Source organism: Mustela lutreola, chromosome 2 (assembly GCF_030435805.1).
Source record: "Mustela lutreola isolate mMusLut2 chromosome 2, mMusLut2.pri, whole genome shotgun sequence".
NCBI lineage: Eukaryota > Metazoa > Chordata > Mammalia > Carnivora > Mustelidae > Mustela > Mustela lutreola.
In genome coordinates this window covers 103806034-103826428 of record NC_081291.1, presented here as the reverse complement: position 1 = coordinate 103826428, position 20395 = coordinate 103806034, and the positions used below count along the sequence as shown (strand labels likewise).

The window sequence follows — 20395 nt, the reverse complement described above, 5'->3', positions numbered from 1 at the left end:
ACTGAATACATTCTGTCCTTTAAGTCTCTTAACACTGTGCGGTAGAGAAAATAGGTGTTACTTCCTTTGTACAGATGTAGGAATAGAGACCCAAAGTGGCTGAAATGATTTGCTTGTGATCCCAAGATTGCTGGTGACAGAACCAAAACCAGAACCCTCCTCTCTGGGTCTGTGCTCTAAGGATGCTTGGAGGCGAAGGCCAACACAACCCCGTGAGGGGAGAAGGGAACTCAGTCTCTCATCCCTTCTTTAGGGACCCAGGAGCACTAGACCTCTCATCCTTTGCTGGCTTATGCCTCCAGTTATGCATCAGTTAAAACAACAACTACCCTGATCCTTCTTTATCTCCCTCCTGTGAGGTCCCAGAACTCACCAGAAGAAAGACTGGCAAAGGGAGTATTCAAACCAAGGAACATAGAACTCTGCACACTTGGCTCTCTCCTTCTCTTCCTTGAAAAAGGGGGAAACAAACACATTTTGGGGTGCAGCTCTCTGTAAATTGTCCTTGGTGCCTGTCAGGTCTTGATTGGAGGGCCCTAAACAAGGGAACCCTAGACCCACCCCATGACCTGGAGTATGACATGATCTGCAGACATCAGGGGAAGCTCTGGTCGGCATTCCTGTGTCTTAGACTAGTCCCCGAGACCCTCCCTGGGCCCCACCCCCACCTCTCGACATGCAGGCACATACACATACGTACGCACACATAGACACGTGTGCACACACATGGCCTGAAGAGAGAGACAAGTGCCCTATTAAAATCATCTGTGGAGCTTCTGGATCTTATTGACACCCAGGCCCCTAACTAGATCAATGAAACCAGGATCTGGGGAATGAGATACCTGGGCACAGGTGCTACTAATGGGCAGTCCACGGCTGAGAACCACAGAGGTTGACAAACGTGTACTGAGGATTTTTCTGTAGCTAGGAATGATGGTTAGGCCTGGGGAAAACACCCAGTGTGAGGAAGTGAAATCATCCCATCCCCTCCCTGTGGGACTTTCTGCCCCTCCATCCACTATGCACAGGGACCCAGGCATATGGGCCACCTGCTGAGGAGACCGGACACAGGCAGTGTCAGTGGCGGAAGGCAGGACCCCTGACTCACCGTCTGGGGTTGCTCTTGCTCTAACAGAGGTGGCAGGAGGATAACAGTGAGGCGCGGAGGGAGGGAAGGGGGCCGGGTTAGCAAGTGCTCTTGAAAGGACTTCTTGCGGCTGTGTCCCCTCTGTCATACACCGGCTGCTAGGAAGCTCTTCTTAAGGCCTACGCTTCACCATTCCTGTAGTGACATGTGTACAGCTTTTGGCTGACTTCCGTGGAAATAGTCTCCCCAGCCCTGGAGGCCCGTGTGCCTCGGAGCTGCCGGCGCGCTTGGACGGTGCCTGCACCAGGCCTCTGTCCCTGGATTACCCAGCTGTCGTCGGGAGTGGGCAGGTTTTTGGTTAGGAAGGAAGCTTGACTCTTTGTCGGGGGATTTACTTGGGCAGAAAAGAGACACAAATACCATCTAGAAGGAGTAATGCATCCAGATGGGAGTATCAGGAGTCCATGTGCTGGGAAAGGGTTCGTCCCCAGGCCCTAGTTCTGTGCAACCTGGTCCACCCCGCAAACCCCCAGGAGCCAGCCTGGGAGAGAGCACGTGTCAGCAGCTAGGACTGCCCCATCTAGGATGCAGGACAGCAAGATGGCCCTTCCTCCCCAGCCAAGCCACAGGAATGTGGCCCAAGCATGGTTGGAAAGTCCCACCTCCTCCTTCCTCCCTCTAGGCTTCCTCTGTCAGGAGCAGGAAAGGGAATGGCAGGAAGGGGCTCTGAGGGGGAGGCTCGCTCCCAGCCATCCCTGAAGAGTGTTCCCTTTGGGGGAAATGCTCCTGGGGAAAATACTGGAACATAGTGATAGCTCTTTAACCAGCTGCTTCTTATCCAAGTTCCTGGGTGGTTTCCCCAAAACTTCCTGAAGCCCAGTCTCCTCGGGCCCAGTAAGGCCTTTTATGCCCAGCCCCGTGCCATGTTTTTCTGCTGCCCTGACAAGGGAGAGTTTCCCCTGGCCTTTTCCCCACTTGGCATGAATGTGGACGGAGAAGGTGAAGGAGAAGCTTAAAGAATCGTGCACCCATGCGTATCCCATTTCGGGTCTACCCTGACAGCTCCACAGGGTTTCGTGGGGTCTACTTTGACAAGGAGTATAGAAGCTCCCATAATGGGTCCAAGGCTCCACACAGGCTGGGGAGGCGTGCGGGCTGCCTGCTCCGAGGCCTCCGTGTGGTCTGGGGGTCTGTCAGTGGCCACATGTAGAAGGTAGTCTGAGGAATCAGAAGGTGCAAGTGCCTCTCAGGCTGTGAGCCAAGGGCATGGGTCCCGTCCCCTCCTCCTCCTGTGTGAGGGACCTCTCTGTGCAGAGCAGGCTTTGGGAAATGCAGAGCGGTGAGCCCGAGTGAGTGAAGGCCCAGTGAAGGGAACAGAGGGGAGAGAGGTAAGCAGAGGGCACCGACTCTGCTCCAGCCCTGCCAGGGCGTGACTCCTGGCAGCACATGCCTGCCACAGAAGGGAACGTGTGAACTAGCTCCCAGGAGAGCCTCTCCATCCGTCTTGCCTGGGCGACTGTGCTCTCTCCACCTGATTTATAAGGCGCAGTGGAGTGGACGCTCCTTCTTTGGTGCTCCTATGGAGGAAGGTGCCCCATGGCAGGCGCCGTCTGCCTGGCGGGCACTGAGGGCCCCCAGAGTGGAATGGGGAGCGGGATGCAGTTGGGGGGAGGCTCTAATTTTAATCAGGGTGGGATTTTTTTTACTGACATGCCTCCTTGGCTCATTTCCTTGGGCAGCAGCCAACTGATGTTTGTGGTTACCTGTTCTGTTCCAGATGCTCCCACCAAGGAGAATGTCAAGGCCCCGGAGATGAAAGCCCGGAGGCCCAAGAGCTCTCTTCCCCCTGTGCTAGGAACAGAGAGTAAGTATTTGTTCAGCTCCTCAGTGGCCCAGCACTGCGGGCCAGCGTCAGAGCCCCAGCCTCCTTGCCTGCACCCCGGTGAGCCCCGTTAAGTCCTGGTGCCCAGGCCAGGGGCCACTTGGCACGGCCCACCTCTCCCAGCCTCCGCACGTCCACAACCACTCGCCACCTCCCTCAGGCCTTCATTACTTCTCACCAAGACTCCTTCTCCCAGTTCCTCCCAGGTGAGTTTTTCCTGCCAGGTAGACCTTTCCAAGCTATAACTCTGACCTTACCACCCGTGGCCGCCGTCCCTACAAGTGAGCCTCACCGCTCATCACCACCCAATCATACCTGCCGCCTCCCCCATACACTCTGTGTTTAAAAAAAAAAAGAAGAAGAAGAAGAAGAAGAAGAAGGCAGTCTCTTAATTACCCATACTAATAGGGCAAAGTGATTAAGCTTGATTAATTCAAAGGCTGAGTCTCATTTTCCGTGACAAGGCTGAGTTATGTGACTTTGTTTTATTCTCTTCCTTTCTGAGCTACATATTTACGTTACTAATGATGAGCTTGGGTTCCCCATACATATACCAGCCAGCTGTCGGGGTGGGGGGCGGGAGCTCAGCCTTCTGCACATGGGGTAGCTGAACTGGAACTGTAATGTCCAGTGGATTTTTAACCAAAATGAGGAGCTCAGGTGATCAGGAGTGGACATTTAATGAGTTGCTGGAAATGCACGCCTAATTGTAAGAAAAACCTCGTAAGAATAGGTTGGTGATTCTGTTTTCCAAGAGGATGACTGGGGCCCGTGCTCTAGGAGTTATGAGAAAATGGGATCTTAGAAGAGCATGGGGTGCTTGTGACATAGGGGCCTGAGTCCGTCCCCCTCCTGGGGGCAGAAGCAGGAACTCGGGAAGCTTGAGCCGGGTCACCAGCGGCCTCCTGTCCTCAGCTCCGGGACACCCTTTCCAGGCAGATCCTGGGAGAAGTGAGGTGTGTGTTAAGGGGAGAGTCATGCAGGAGAATACAGGCTGGAGATGGGGAGCAGCTGGGCCCCAAGAGCTGGGCCTTTGTGCTGGAGGAGGGAAGTCTGCGGGGAAGGCTGATCAAGTTGTCATATCCAGTTCTGGAATGGGGGCTCAACCCCGGCTATATATTAGATTCACCTGGGGAGCTTTTGAAACCTCTGCTGCTGGGGTACCCCGGCTCAGTTAAATCAGGATCTCTGGGGGTAGGATCCAGGCTTCAGTATTTGTTCAAGCTCCTGGGCCATTCTGGCATGTGGTCAGTCAGGCAGGAAGCACGGCGTGCCTGCACTGTTGGGATTGTGAAGCAGAGGGCTTCTCCTTTCCTGCCTCTGTTAAGATGGTCCTCAGACCATCTCTGATACCGGCCCCCAGACTCCAGCCTTCAGGGAGGGAGCAAGATGCTGGAAGCCGAGCTGGAAGCCAAGGTTCTTACCCCCATCTTGAGGGAGTGGGGAGTGGGGTTCAGTCAGTGGTACTGCTTAGAGGGAGGGGCATGGCTGGCGGAAACTGCTTATCCTCCTTTTCATAGCAAATACACACGTTCATGACTGGACAAACTCCAGCAGACACTGCTTGTGTGTAGAAGGGGAATTTAACTCTAGCCTTGGTGTCACAGTTACGGACAGGACAGATGTCTAACCCCACAAAGGACTGGAAAAGTGTGTCTGTATGCACAGTAATGACCACTTTGAATGGTCCATCCTCAACAGCCTCTCATCACCCCCACCCATCACCCCCTTGGCATTGAAAGCTTTAGCAGAGTAGTTCTGGTTACCTCCACCCGCTTACACACTTGTGCTCAGAAACCTGTCGAGTTCTCCGGATGCTTCTAGAACACCATGGAGCTTCCTTCCCGAAGGCTCCTGAGAAGGCAGCTGCTCGGAGATAGGAAATGGAGATGGTGTCTTTTAGATCTTCACCTGCAATTATATTCTCACTTTTTGGGATAATTTATAGTATTTATTAATTACATATGTTAAATATGCATGCATTCTTCCTTAAACATGCTAAAAAATATAGAAATGTTCCAGGGACAACATGAAAGCCCTCTTTTGTCTATCCCTAGTTCTACTCACCTCCTCAATTATATTCATAATTGTTTTTTTTCTGAGCATTTACATATAAGATGTAAATACATCATGCATTCTGGACACCTCTGCAGCTTGCCTTTTTCTCTTAGCATAGCCGTCCCTCATTCCAGATGTCTCTGATCCCATGAAAAAGCCCAGATTCTCCTGTCCCCGAGAGCTCTGGCTGTATATGTGTGTTCATTTTTTTCAAGCACTGGGAAGTACCTAATCTAACTAGGAAATCCATCTCTGCTGCCAGTAACCAAGGGAAGGCCAAGTGTTTTTCTTGTCAAACAGATCATAGCCAGATCCCTCCCCATATGACCGCCCCGCCCTCAACTGTGTTGTTCAGTCCTGAGTGCGAGCTGTCAGGTATGAAGGTAGACGACCCATGTCCACGCAGTGGCCTGGGAGCCACTAGGAGTCCTGCTGAGGACCGTGAGGGGAAAACCAAGTCCATTGGCCAACCCAGGAGGCGGGGTGGGAGGAAATGGACAGAAGTACAACTAACGTGCCAGACACCAAGTCCCAAGTCCAGGAGCACGGAGTGGCAGTTTGCGGTGATTTGGGACGCGGGGAACTCTGGGCCAGGTTAGGAAGGAGAGAGGAATGTGGTGTGGTTGAAGTGCAGTGGTAACATTGTTGGAACGCTGGAGGGAGGAACTGCACAGATGCCAGAAGGAATGTTATATGGGCACCCACCCCCAAACCCCCACTGACTCATGTGCTCACTTAGCACCTGCTTGGCACCCCTACCTAACGTGTGACAGGTGTCAGGTGAGGTGCCTAGGCTCTGTCACTTCAGGCAGGGCTCACTCAGCTGAGCTACGAGTAGTTGCTCCCATTTTACAGAGGAGCAAAACTGAGCCCTAAAGCACTAAATGGTTCCACCTGGGGTCTGATAGCTGATAAGATCTGGAACCTTGAGGCCAATCCTAATCCATGTTCCTGCTGCAGAGCCTTGTGCTTGCCGGTCTCAGGGGCATACTTTGTGCTGTCCACACACACCTGGGCTGTGTTCCCCCCAGCCCACGAGGGCAGGGGTCTGCTGCCATGGGAGCTGAGGGGATGAGGAGGGGGACCCCTGCCATGATCGCTGGGATCCCCAGACCTGTCAGGGTGTTTGCCCCAAGCCTCCCCTTGGGAGGAATTTTTTTTATGACTTTATTTTGGTAGAATTTCAAATTTATTGAAAAGTTGTAAGAATAGTACAAGGAAATCTTGTATACCTGTTACTTAGATCCACCAATTATTTACGTTTTGTTCTGTTGTCCCTATGTATGTATTCATATGAATTTATTCACCATTCATCAGGTTTTCATGCAGATATAGATATGCTATGTTTATATTCACATATGCAGCATGTGTCATATAGATTAGATGTACATACACCATGTATGGATAAAGTAGAGGCATCATGCCCTTAATCTTCACACATGTCATCGTGTATCTCCTAAGAACATAAGCACAATGCAGTTATTAAAATCAGGACTTTTAACATTAAACCCATACTACTATTTAATGCGTGGTCTGTATTCAGTTTTTGTCAGTTGTCATGATTTCCTTTTAATGCTACTTTTCACCCCTCGATGGGAGCTTACTGTCACACTTCTAGAACACTCCCATCCACTCTTCCAATCCAGAGTGATTGCCTCCTACCTTTGGAGAAAGAACAAGAAGTGCATGGGCCGAGGGGAGATGAATCCAAGACTGCTTGAGTCGAGTAGGCACAGGGAGATGGAAGCATCCTTACTGGACCTCCAGGCGCCCCTTTACTATGCCCAGTTCTGCAGCAGTGCTCAGACACAAGACATAGCCAGAGAAGCCACTAGGCTAGAAAGCAAGCGGCAAATGTCTTGGTTCTGCCTCTGATTGAACATGTGGCCTTGTCAAAGCCACTTGTCTCTGGGTCTGTCAGATGGGGACTGTCTCCAACTGATCCCAGGCTTTTCCAGCTCTGACATCAGTCCATTCAATGAAATGCCTTTGTTGTTGTTTTTGTCAAGTGACACAGTTCAGATGAGGTCCGCTGACCCCCCTTCAAATCATCTCCTGTGGGATGGGTTGAAGCTTCAGTGAGTATGGCTGGTGTTACACGGTAGCAGAAACTTCCCGATGGGGAGGAGGCTTGAAGCAGAAGGTCCAGGCCTCAGGTAGCCCAGCTGCATAGTGTTTTGTGTGAAGGAGGCATTGATGGGACTTCAGAGCTGGTTCTGGAGAATACGGACACGGCAGTGCCTGCTGGTAATGGACTCAGGGATTCCTCCTATCAGTTTGTAGAGCTGATGGTCTCTTAGAAAAGAGATAAATGAGCAAAGGATACTTTGATAACTTAAGGACAGGAACTAGGGCTTCTTCATTTCTGAAATGTCCATGCCTAGCCTGTGGTAGAGAGATAATAAACATTTGATTTTTCAGATATATTCATGAGTTCCCAGGCTTTAAGGGTCCCTGCCTCTCTTTTACTTCTGGGATCTGGGGATGATGCAAACCGGACACCCCTTCGTATTCCCTGCCTGGCACTGGCCTGACATTCGTCATTTTGGCTTCAATACAGTGATGGACCATCCCAGATTATGCTTTTAGATAGTTTTGCCTTGGCCTCCCGTGTGTGTGTCTCTCTGAAACCAAAAGTCAGGTCAACTTGGGGTGCCTGGGTGGCTCAGATGTTAAGCATCTGCCTTCGGCTCGGGTCATGATTCCAGGGTCCTGGGATCGAGCCCCACATTGGGCTCCTTGCTTGGCGGGAAGCCTGCTTTCTTCCTCTCCCACTCCCCCTGCTTGTGTTCCCTCTCTCGCTCTGTCTCTCTCTGTCAAATAAATAAATAAAATCTTTAAAAAAAAAAAAAAAGTCAAGTCAACTTGAAAGCATCTTTGGATGTCCAGACTAGTGCCCTGTTTTCCTGAAAGATTCCCCCAGTATCCCAGCTTTCTTTTAAATATTGTCCCAAAGTCATGGGGAATGTTAAGCCACAATAGGATTCAAAGAGCTAGAAGGAAGTGCTGGACAGGTTGAGATCTGGCATCCAGATTTGCTTGATACTGGGTCTCCTGGAAGAAAATCTGGGGTATTTCCACAGCCTTTGAAAACTGGCACCAACTCCTAGTGTCTCTCTACCAAAGTATTGTTCAGTGAGGAGGGATAGTGCCTAATATCACCCCCCCCCCCACCTTGCCATGCATGGACCCTGTGACACCATGGACTCTCCCCCTACCCTAGGCCGCTGCCTCCAGCTCCTTCCCCAGTCTTCCCCTGTCTCCCGTGATCCCATGAAGTGGGAGGACTTTGGTGCTTCTGTCCTGGCCATGCTGGGTGCCGCTTGCACAACCATCCTGGCGTTCTGTGTCCTGGGGGATGAGTGTTTGCTATAACAAGAAGAGCAGTGTTCCTCTGGAATTTCTTGTGTGACAGCCTTTGCTACAAGGGGATGTGTTTAGGAAATTTGCCCAGATTCTGGGGAATTAATTCTGGGGAAGTGACCCACAATCCTCCATAGGTCTGTCTAGAAGAACGTCCTGGAAGAGGCCCCATGTGTGCCATTGGTGAGGAAGCTGGGGGATGTCCCAGAGCCTGCATCTGCCCGAGTGCAGGGCAGTGGGATTTGGCTTTCCCTCCTTGGGTCCCCACAGCCGCCCTCCTTCCCTGACACAGCCCTGAGCCTGAGTGCTCCCTCTGTCCTTCACCAGCCTGCGTCACCTTCAGGAGCCTGTGGTTGAAAAGTTAATGCTGATTTTGGGAACTGCAAAGGGTTTGATGTCTATTTTTAGTTAGCTACCTAAAAAGGGAAATGTCCCTAGAGAAGCAGACACCCAGGGACCTCCATGTACCCGAGGCTGTTGCTGCTACTTCCCTCACTCTCCTTTGCTTTCCATTGTCTCAGATCCTTTGACACAGAGAGACCCACACTTCAGGCCCTGTAAATATCTCCTAAGTTTTCCTCAGGGCTTCTGCCCCGCTGATTCATGGGAGAGGCCCTCCTGTACCTTCAAACAGAGCAGTCCGGAAACTTCTGTGGACGCCGACCTCCTCCCCTATGCCGGTGTGAAAGGAAGGCTCAGCAGGGCAGGAGTCGGTCAGGACTTGGGCAGGCTGGGGCAGAAGCAGTCTGTGGGTTCCTCAGTCAGGAGGCCGGCCTCCCCAGCACTGCCCCTGGTTTCCCAGCGGGCTTCCAAGTTTGGGCTTTGATTCACGATGCTTTCACTGGGCTGCTTCTCGTCTTCCAGTCTCAGTCTCCTCTTTAGAGTGGAAGGCTCTGCACCCAACAGCTTTGATTTAGTTGGTTACAGAGCAAGGAGGCAGCTCCTTCTCATGGAAAGTTGCACAGGGACTCCAGCTCCACGGCTTTCTCTCCCAGGATCAGAGTTGCAGGGCTGGGGTGGAGCGTTCTTGGGAACTCCCAGGTTAACAGAGATCTCAGGAGCTGTGCTCATTCCTTTAATGACTTTCTAAGCATGTACCAGGTACCGTGCTAGGCACTGGGTGTACGAATGATGAACAGAATGGGCCCTGTTTCTGTCCCTGGGAAGCTTGCTGTGGGGTCTGCATGTTGCGGTCGTGATGCCTCTGATGAGTGCTGACACATGACTGCCTCAAAGGGGTGTGAAGCCCAGCATGGACCTAGTGATGCATGAGCTGAGGGCTTCCGGAAGAAGGTACCAGAGTCGGCAGTCAAGAGCTGAAGCCAGAAGGCTGGTGCTACAGAAATGGAAAGGCATTGGGTGTGGGGGATAGAATAGCCCCCTCCAAAGGGTGAGGCAGGGCCCCACAGCATCAGCATGCCCCAGACAGCCAAGAGCTGTCTAGGGGCAGCCAAGAGATTGTCTAGCCAATCTCCCAGGTGCTCACAATGCACATGTGATTTGGAAAACCACCAACATTGAGCATCGAGGGCCAGGATGACCGAGATCCCCAAGAGGGAAGAGTAAGAAAAAAAATGGGATGAGAGCTGGGGATGGATCTCGAAGGCCCTTGTGAGATGAGCTGGACTCCATCCTCAGTGGCAGGGGCTGGCATTGGAGAGGTTTAACAGTGAACTGATGGCCTCAGAATGATGGCTGTATTAGGGCGGGGACAGGGCCCCAGAGGCCGAAGAGGTGGTACTGTCGGGACTAGAATAGTGACAGTGGGGATGTGGAAAGTGGCAGACCAAGGAGGTATTTAGGGGAAGGAATGGAGACATGTTAGTGACAGCAGATGGTATGGAGGGGCCCTTGGGAGGGGCAAGCAGCAGGTTTGGGGAAAAGATCCTGGATTCGCTTTTGGATGTTGGGTTTGCGCTATGTGTCGGGGGAGGGGAGAGTCAGGTAGTGGGATGTATAGGTGAGCTGAGGAGAGAGGCCTGGGCTCACGGTAAAATGAAGCCAGCAGAGAGAGGGATAGAAAGAGGCATTCTGAGAGCAGCAGTGAATAAAGTACCCCAAGGGCATCAGAGTTCGGGGAGCAGAGCTAGGCCAGGAGCGGTGGCTCCCTTGGGCTGACTGTCTGGAAGAGGGGACTGAGCTCCTTCCTCCTCAGAAGGATGTACTGGGGGCAGGCAGCTGGAGGATGTTAGCTGCTAGCCTGACCATGCAGCCAATAGCTGCCACAGGATTTGCAAAGATCATTGGATTTTATTTTCCTTCTAGGATATCCGTCTCTGACAATGGCTAGTGCAAAAGTGTAAAGTGTTGGAGAAGGGAATGAGACACGGGGCTGACATTAATAGTAAGATAATAAGATGGGTGACCGCAGAGGAGAGGAAGCTAGTTAGTAACCCAAGGAGAGCTGCGAGTGTAAGCATCTGGACCAGCAAGAGTGTTACCTCCACTGAGGACCCTGGGAGAAGGAGCTCCAGGAGCAGTGTGAGTGATTCCGTGTCGTTGCAGAGCTCAGCTGACGCAGTGTGGCATTTGAATAGGTGAAGGAATGAACGAGAAGTCCTCTGGGGGTCCATCTGGGGAAGAGGGGTATTGGGGTGGGGGGCTGGTATTCAAGCGTGCACTCTGTCCTGTAACTTCTTTACCACGTAGCTTAATGCTTTACAATGAATTTTCCTTCTCCCCTTCATATCTTGGGAGTGGGGGAACCAAAGCCCTGAAAGGTTGAGGGACATGCTTTACGTCCCACAGCTCAGGGAACGACAGGGCAGTATTTAAACCCAAGCCCAGCTCCAGAGCCTCTGTGCACTGCCTTGCTGCAAGGGGACAGAGAAGGGTCTCAAGGGCCTGGATTTGGGGATGGAGCAGAGAGTGAGCTGGAATGGAAGCAACAGGGAGAATGTAGCCACACACTGGGCAGCAGGGGGCTTGGGTCCTGCTTCTACCTTGGCCACATCTGGTTTTTATGAGCCTGACGAATCACCTGGGAATCTCCCTCTTTTCCCATGACCTGGAAACCGTGTGAGGTGCCCTGCTGGTGTTTGGCTGGCGAAAGAACCCAATGGGAGAAAGGACAGTGAGATCCTGGGTTAATGCTGCAAGCGCTGAGCCCCGCTCTCTGTGAGAAACCAGGTTTTCGAATCCGGGATTCTGCTTTCTGACCCAGGAAGTGTGTCCTTCTGAGCCCTGTGCCCAATTAATGGATTTCAGCAGATGCTTGTATAAAATATGTATGGCAGAGGATATAGAACTTCATTAACATTTAAAACTGTCTTTACTAATAGGAACCAAACCAGCTTCAAGTGCTAACTAATGCAAACAGCAGAAGATGCAAATGCGTAGAACAAACTGAAAATTTTGGCCTTCAATCCGTTTACTGGTGACACAGGAAGGTGGAGACCAGTTCGGGCTCTACTTCTAGCCACGTAGATTTACCAGGGCTGCCAAGAATAGTGTGGAGCGGGACTTCGGGGTCTCGTGATCTCATGGTGTGCTGCCACCATCATCGTCCTTGTTCGCTCTTGGCTGCCATGCCGGGGCCGGTGGCGTTCCCTCGCAGCCTCCAGAGCCTGTCCACAGCTGTTTTCGTCCCTATGGCTGCCACATCAAAGTTCCACACACCGGAGGCTTGCACAACCCAAGTGTATTGTCTGTCGGTTCGGGGGGCTGAAGTCCAAGTGCAGGGTGTTGGCAGATCTGGTTTCTTCTGAGGCCTCTTTGCTTGCCTTGCAGATGGGCTCTGTCTCACTGTGTCCTCACGTGGCCTTTTCTCTGTGCGTGTACCCCTGGCGTCTCTGTGTGTCCAAATTTTCTCTTAAAGTACACCAGTCTGTTTGGACTAGGACTCCCGCCCCTTGGCTTCACCATAACTGAGTTACCTCTTTAAACCCTGTATCTCCAAATAGGGTCATATTCTGAGGTACTGGGAGGCTCGAGTTTCAACATATAAATTTTGGGGGGATGCAGCTCAGCCCATAACAGCAGCTCCACACAGCTCCTCTGAACAGATGGCATTTGCTCTCCACAGGAGGTGAGATTCTGGCTGTGGTAGCAGCCCTTCGTCTTCCCTGGAGGGCCTCTCCCTTCCCAGCAGCCCTAGGTGAAGGGAAGGGCTGCCTGGCTCAGCCTGTCGTGGCTATTCCAGAGCCCATCTAGTACCCATTTCCAAGGGGTTTCTCATGCTGTTCCATCTTGGGGTTCTCCCTCCCCCGCCGAGCCCCAGCCTTCTGCTTTCAAACCTGTGCTCCTCTCTCACCTGGAAAGAAACCTTGCTTGACATCTCCCCGTTCATCACCCTGTTTCTTCTTGTCCCTTCAGCTCTAGAACTCATGCCAGGTTAGTTGACTCCCTGCCTGTTTCCTTGAGAATCTCCCCTGGAGTGATTTCTGACCCTACCGTCTCATGCCGCCTGCCCTCTCACACCTTACCCGTCACTCAGGGCTGGTCACACCTGAAGCCTACTTCCCAGGGACTGTTCTCCTCCACCCTGGCTTGCAGGGACAGTCCTCCTTCTATCTGTTGAGGTCCACAGCCCTCTCCTTCATCCCAGCTCCTCACCATGGGCATCACGTAGGTTCAGACCCTGGTCCCTTTCCATCTCTCACTGCATTTTTTCCCCCAAAGAACTGACCCATCCTCGCAGTTTCCATTATGACTGCATGTTTGATTCTGGAGTCTTTCACTTCCAGTCTCCACCACCCTCCCTCTAGAATTCTGATCCTGGGCTTCTAGCCTACAAGTGCATTAAATTCTACCATCTACCACATTCACTTGGACCAAATCAAATGCCTCAGCTTTCACTCCCAAAGTCTGTATTCTGTCACCACCATTTTCCCCATTTATCCAAGCCAGAAATCTCTAAGGAATCTTTGTACCTCCCTCTTGCTCAGCCCCTAAATGGTCTTAACTTCTCTTCTGCCTCATCTGCATTTTCTTTTCTGCTGCCTTTACCAAGCCTGGACCTTCATCACTTCCTCCCCAAAGGATGGCAGTAGCCTCTGAATTGGATAGCCTTGTCCCCCAGGAGATAGGGAGACTGCCAAGGGGTCCTCCAGCCCAGCTAGACTGCAATTTCTGTGAGGATGTCCCTGTTCACTCACAACAAATATCTAGCCCTCAACCCTGGGATTCTAGATCAGCCCTGTGAGGACAGCAACGTTCCGTGTCTGTGCAGCATGGTGGCCACAAGCCATGTGTGGCTATCGTCGAGCACTTAAAACCAGACTACTGTGACCAAGGAACTGAATTCTTTATTTTCTTTAATTTGAATTGTCCCACCGCCTTCACACCAGAGTTCTCTAACCCTAGCCCCGCACTCTGGACAGCTTCCACTGGACATCACCCTGATCCTCAACTTGAACCACTCTCTGCTCCTAAACCATGGGGCCCTTCTCCTGTCTCCAGTTCAGATATTTCATAGCCTTCAGGTCTGTCCTGTGTGCACACAGCCCACAATACACGCTCTTTGTCCTTCATTTGAACAACTGCGTTGTGTTGGCTAGATAAAATTTTTGGTGTGTGTGTGTGTTTTTTTTTTTAAGTAGGTTCTACACCCAGTGTAGGGCTTGAACTCGCCACCCTGAGATCAAGACTCTCATGCTCTATGGTCTGAGCCAGTTAGGTGCCCCCTGAATAAAATCTTTTGAAAAAAAAACTTTCTATCAACTTTTATTTTGAAATAACCTCAGACTCAAAGTTGCAAAAACAGTACAAATAATGCTTGTATCCCTTCGCTCTGATTCCTTAAATGTCAGCATTTTACCGTCTTCGCTTTATCATGTGTTTTTCCCTTTCTCCTTCCTTCTACCTCTCCACACACGTATGCACATACGTACACATTCATACATATGATTTTTATGAGAAATTGAAAGTAAGTTGTACACATGATAACCTCAACACCCAAATATTTTTTTAATTTTTTAAAAATATTTTATTTATTTATTTGATAGAGATCACAAGTGGGCAGGGAGGCAGGCAGAGAGAGAGGGGGAGGTAGGCTCCTCACTGAGCAGAGAGCTCGATGCAGGGTTCGATCCCAGGACCGTGGGACCATGACCTGAGCTTTAACCCACTGAGCCACCCGGGTGCCCCCAACACCCAAACATTTGAGGGTATATTTCCTAAAAACAAAGAGAGTTTCTTATAAAAACAAATTTGATGATCAAAACATGAAATTAACACTGATACAATACTGTCATCTAATTTATTGACCTTATGCAAATTTTGCCAGTTGTCCCATCAATATCCTTTATGACAAAAGGAAAAAAAAAAGCAGCCTTTCCTCTGGGCCACACACCTTGACATTTAAGCCCTTGAGGACAAGCTCTGATTTCTCACATTTGTGTGGTTTTCCTCTCAGCTCCCAGGTTAGGAGTTTGTGCTGACAGGCATTTGCCTGGTAAGTTTCTGTGAGATGGACAGATGGGTGGATAACAGTGACAAGCCAGGGTGCGTTTGGTGGAAGCAGGCCTCACCCTGGACTTCAGCATATATCTATTTGTGGTCAGCTCTGTGATCTCAGAGATCGCCTCCTTACCCAGTCCTTGTGTGGCTCTCAGGTGGGTAGCCCCACTACTCTGTTTCCCACATGCACAGCTAATAATCTACAAAGTCAGCTGACTGGCCTGTGGGCACACAGCAGTGTCCAGGCGAGGACACGGGACTGCTTTTCCGTAATATGCAGGGGTGAGGCTTTGGGGGTGACTAATTGCTAATGTCACCACCACTCATTCCTTCAGTAAATACTTACCAAGTGCCTCCACTGTTCCAAGCACACTGAGTATACAGCAGTGAGCAAAAAAAGAAAGTCTCTGCCCCCGAAAGCCTTTTACTTCAGAGATAGGGGAAGGGCAGGTAGTAAATCTACAAGTAAATATATAGTTTTTTATATGGTGCCAAGTGCCATGGGGAGGGGGACTAATAAAGTGAGGTGAGGGAGAGGAGAAGTGCTGAGGGCAGGGGGGTGCTGTAGGACATGGAGTGCTTAGGGAAGATCTCATTGGTTAAGTAACTCTTTCCCATTTTTTTGTACTAAGGTCTAATTTACAGACAGTAACGTTTACCCTTTCTCAGGCACAGTTCTATGAATCTTGACAACTGCATATGGCCATATAATTATTGCCATAATCAAAGTATGGTTCCCCCACCCTAAGACATGCCTTTGTGCCCTGTAACGGTGGACCCCTCTCCCCACACCCTGCTAATCTATTCTCTGCCCCTATAGCTTTGCCTTATCTAGGGTGAGACATATCAATTGAATTATACTGTTCATAGCCTTTTGAGTCTGGCCTTTCTTAGAGATAGATGAATCGTTGAGATTCATCTAAGTTCTGTATATCAGTAATTTGTTCCTTTTTTTTGGTATTTCATTGTATAGCTATACCACAGGTCGCCCGTTCTCCAGTTGTGGGATAATTGGGTAAATTCTAGCTTTTGGCAATCACAAATACAACCAACATAACCATTCACGTATAGATACTTGTGTGTGCATAGATTCTCATTACACTTGGATAAATAGGTTTTGATTAAAGACCTTCAAGAAAGATGAAGATAAGCCATGAAGATTGCTGAGGCTATTTTTGGCATTTATCATACTGTTATTTAGCCAAATGAGTAGGTTTGTGCTGTGAAATTGGTCTGTTTGGGTCATTTTTCTTATTTGAGTTACTTGGAGAGAGTGGAAGCAATGGAGTAGGAAGGGAAGAAACCATTTGGTGGGTTCATTCACTTGTTCATTCATTCATTGATCCATTCAGCCAACACTAAAAAATGAAAGCCACTAGTCCACAGTCTGTGACCCTAAGGAAGCCTGAGACCCTTGGATCTACACCAAAGGCTAATTTTAGATGGTTTATCTGACATAATTTCCTTTCTGAGTTTCCTGAAGTTTGGGTGAGAGAATAATTAGCAAGTGTGGAGTCATCATTGTTGAAATGGATGACGGAGACTCAAGCATTTTTGAGTTCTTATCCCAATGGTGACTCTGAAGGCCCCTCCAGAGGCCCCCCGAGACCTGATATTCATTCAGTCATGAGGTTGTCTCTACGGGAGTGCAAGATCTCCTGAAAAAACATATTTAAGTGGAGACATATTTAAATGAAGGCTCTGCCTGGGGCAGGGGCAGTGGGCAAGTCTCCTAGGATTCAAGAACTTTATGAAAAGCCAGGATTTACAGAAAATAACTTGTGAACATCTTTGTTTCAGGTGATGCAACTGTGAAAAAGAAACCTGCCCCCAAGACGCCTCCGAAGGCAGGTAATTGGTCATAAGCAACATTTGGGGGCAAGGGTCATCTGCCATGAGGTGTTTTTCCTTTGCCCAGCTAGACTGAGCACAGGCATAAGGTCCCAGGAGACCACTGCTGCCCCTCCCTGATTCGAACCCTGTATTATTCAGGCCAGATTTTCCCCAAGAGCCTCTGCACAGCCTGGTCCCCTACCCTCTGTCACTACTTGTCTTTTCTCTTTCCGCTGTAGCATCCCTAGGGATGCTAGTATAGGGACATCATATGGTATCATACAGTACTATGACTTTCCCATCCCTGCTATGAAATTCTGCCTAACTCTACCCTCCACGCTGCCATTTAAGGAGGTGATCCGCTGTGTGCTATCTTAGTGCTCTGGTCTGTATGCCTCTGTCATGTAGAGCCTTGTCTGTTTCCCAGTGAAAGGCATTTGAGGAGGTGGACCGTATTGAACCTGTCAGCCAGGGTAACCTGGCTTGAAGATAAGGTGCTGCTTAATTAATAGAGCTAGCAGGGGGCTCCTGGGTGGCTCAGTCAGTGAAGCATCTGTCTTCACCTCAGGTGGTGATCTCAGGGTCCTGGGATCAAGTCCCATGTCTGGCTCCTTGTCCAGTGGGGAGCCTGCTTCTCCTATGCCCTCTGCCATTTCCCCCTGCTTGTGCTCTCTCTCTCACTCTCTGTCAAATAAATACATAAAATCCTTTGAAAAAATTAAAGGAGCGAGCAGGTATATTAAGAATTTTAGGGTAAGATGCAAATTCCAGAGCAATTGACTATTGGAAAATTCTGCCATGTAGATTGTATGGGCCATTTCTGAAGAATAAATACAAGAACAAACCTAGCAGGCCCATCAGTTGGACATTCTGGAGCAGAGGCCACTGTTCTCAGTGTTACTCTGAAGGCTCTAGAAGGCGAGAGAGGAACAGACCAGTGTGGACAGCAGCACTGAATGAGATCAGTCTCTCTCAGGCTCCCTCCTCATCGCTCACCTCGTCCCTTGTCCTCTCCCAGCCATGCCCCCTCAGATCATCCAGTTTCCCGAGGACCAGAAGGTGCGCGCAGGAGAGTCTGTGGAGCTGTTTGGGAAAGTGGCAGGCACCCAGCCCATCACCTGTACTTGGATGAAGTTCCGAAAGCAGGTTAGTGAGGGAGGGGAGTGGCCAAAGAATGACGTGCCCAGCCCCTGCGCCGAAAGGGACCAGAAACGCCATCATGTCGGCAGCAGCATTTTGATCAGCGGGGCCTTGGAAATGGGAGGGCCCCTCTCCCACCTGTCCCCACCCACCATATCTGAGTTCTTAATAACCTTTTCTTCTGAATCTGCTTTACAGACCCTTTGGGGACAGAGAACAGTATGAAGGAAAAAAAGGAAACCATGCATGTTTCCCTCCCGCAACCTGATTGTGATATTTTAGTCTAGAACTCTACTCAGAGTCAGGACAATTGAACCACTGACTGAAAGGACCTCTCAGACCCTGTGAACCTTCTGTGATTCTGGGTTAGCCCACTGAGCCCTATCTGTGGTAACCACTTCAGCTTACTAATGTTGAAGGGATAAAAGGGAATCCAACTATTTGAATAAATAAATTGTACATTAACTAGAACCTTGGCTTACTGGCCCAGAAATATACCGTTTCTCCTAAGGATCTTATGAAAGAAGGGTCTGAATTTCTGAACAACCAGCTTAAAAGGACATGGGGAGCCCTCCAGTTCCCCTGGGCCCATGTGGGTAGTGTGTGCCTCTTACTTACATGTGACCAACAGAGGTCCCAGGCGGTGGCTGACACTGAATCAGGAACTTTGCAGAGGATGTGAAGATTTCTTCTGAGTTCTCTGTTGCTCTATTCCAAACCATTCAAAGTGCCCTGAGGATCAGAGATGGGAGGCTAGTACCAGGGAGGCATGGAGGACTGGTCTCAAAAGATGAAGCTGAGAAGCTTGCCTTATCGTCCCAAAGGGTGCTTGCTCTGTGCTCTCTCTGGTGGTGTCTTAAGGAAGATGGACTCTCTCCTTTTGCAGAGACATTTGGCCAGGTCCCCACCGGGGACAAAGAATTTCTCTGGTGATGGATATGTTCTGTATCCATTATCCAATATGGTAGCCACCACTGTATGTAGTTACTGAGCATTTAAAATGTGACTAGTGCAACTGAGGAACAGACTTTGAAATTGTAATTAATTTAAAATCCTTATAACAGCTTTGTTATATACACCATAACATTCAGACACCATAAAATTTGACCTTTTCAAGTGTACCATTCAGTGGTTTTTCAACCATTTCAGTTGTGCAACCATAACAATGATCTAATGCTGGAACATTTCCATTATCTCAAAAAGAAACCCTGGACCCATTAGTAGCCATTCCTCCCTTTTCCCCAAGCCCTGGCAACCACTAACTTACTTTCTGTCTCTATGGATTTGCCTACTGGGGGCATTTCATATAAATGTATTCTTTCGTGCCTGGCTTGTTACTTAGCATGACGTTTTCAGGGCCTATCCATGTTGTAGCATAAATCAGTACTTCATTCCTTTTTCTGGCCAAATAATATTCTATTGTCTGGATAGGCCACAGTTTGTTTATCCATTCATTAGTTGATGGACCTTCGGGCTATATCTACTTAATTAAAACTTACGTAGCCACATGTGGCCGGTGGCCCCAGTATTAGCACAGGAGAAGTCAGAACACACTGGGGTTAGGTGACTGCTCCGACAGCTCCTCCTGCCCTCCCTCCCAAACCCCTGAAGCTATGGGACCCTCCCCGGCTCTGGGTTGGGCAGCAAGGGCAGACACAATCCATCTGTCGGGCCATGCTCTGCACGCTTCCCACTCACCCCAGAGCTGGAACCCCTCAGGGAGGCTTGACTTTGGACGCAGAAGAGGAGGGGCCAAAGGGGAAGCCCAGGGTCTAGACAAGATGGAGCCCCATACAGCCTGTCCACAGCCTTCCCTAAGGGTGGGGAGTGGAGGTCAGAGCCCTCCCCTTCCTGGCCCAAGTCTCCAGCACCTGTCCCACTCTCTGCTCCCAGATCCAGGAGAGCGAGCACATCAAGGTGGAGAACAGCGAGAATGGCAGCAGACTCACCATCGTGGCCGCACGCCAGGAACACTGCGGCTGCTACACTCTGCTGGTGGAGAACAAGCTGGGCAGCAGGCAGGCCCAGGTCAACCTCACTGTCGTGGGTGAGTCTGGGGACGGGTTGGCCTGGGGGTCAGAGGACAGTAGGATGATGGGCCTCTGGGCTTCATGTCCCTGGGGCCCACTCCCTCGGTGCCCTGCCCACAGCCTCACATGCTCCTGTGCTCCCTCTCCCTGCCCCCTCTCTCTGGCTGGGCTTCGTGCTTCTGGAGAAGCCCAGACCTTACCGCACACCCACAGCATTTTCCTGTTCCTGTGAACCCCCTCCTGGCTTCTTTCTGTCTAGTCTTTGGGAAATCTGAGCTACACTACCCCAGACCCCAGCACCTTGCTCCCTGTCGCTGTGGTCCACCCCCTTCCCTCTCCCCGGCCACTCAGTCCCTTTGCCAGTCCTCAACTTCAGGCCGTGCTGCCTTCCACGTCCTCCTGTGCCTGCTTCTGAGGGCACTGCAGGAAGAGGATCACGAGCCACAGACTCATTGCTGCCCTCGCCGGTGTCAGCCAGCTGAGTGTCCTCCTTGCTTCTCTGGCTTCCCTGAGGAATTGGAGGTGGCAGGCATTTCACCACCTCATGGCCCGCGCCTACAGGTGTCTGTATATCTGTGCCCCTTCCTTCGTCTTCACCTCCTC

General features: G+C 50.4%; 1 protein-coding gene across 6 annotated transcripts in view; it reads left to right on the top strand.

Moving 5' to 3' along the window:
- The window catches only part of MYLK (myosin light chain kinase), a 265162-nt gene that overhangs the window by 198125 nt on the left and 46642 nt on the right, over positions 1-20395 (top strand). For 5 of the 6 annotated variants that reach the window (XM_059162872.1, XM_059162871.1, XM_059162870.1 and 2 more), the window contains 4 exons: positions 2865-2951; positions 16590-16640; positions 17641-17768; positions 19656-19809. In XM_059162872.1, the coding sequence (XP_059018855.1) occupies positions 2865-2951; positions 16590-16640; positions 17641-17768; positions 19656-19809 (420 nt within the window). The other variant, XM_059162874.1, reaches the window with a different exon arrangement.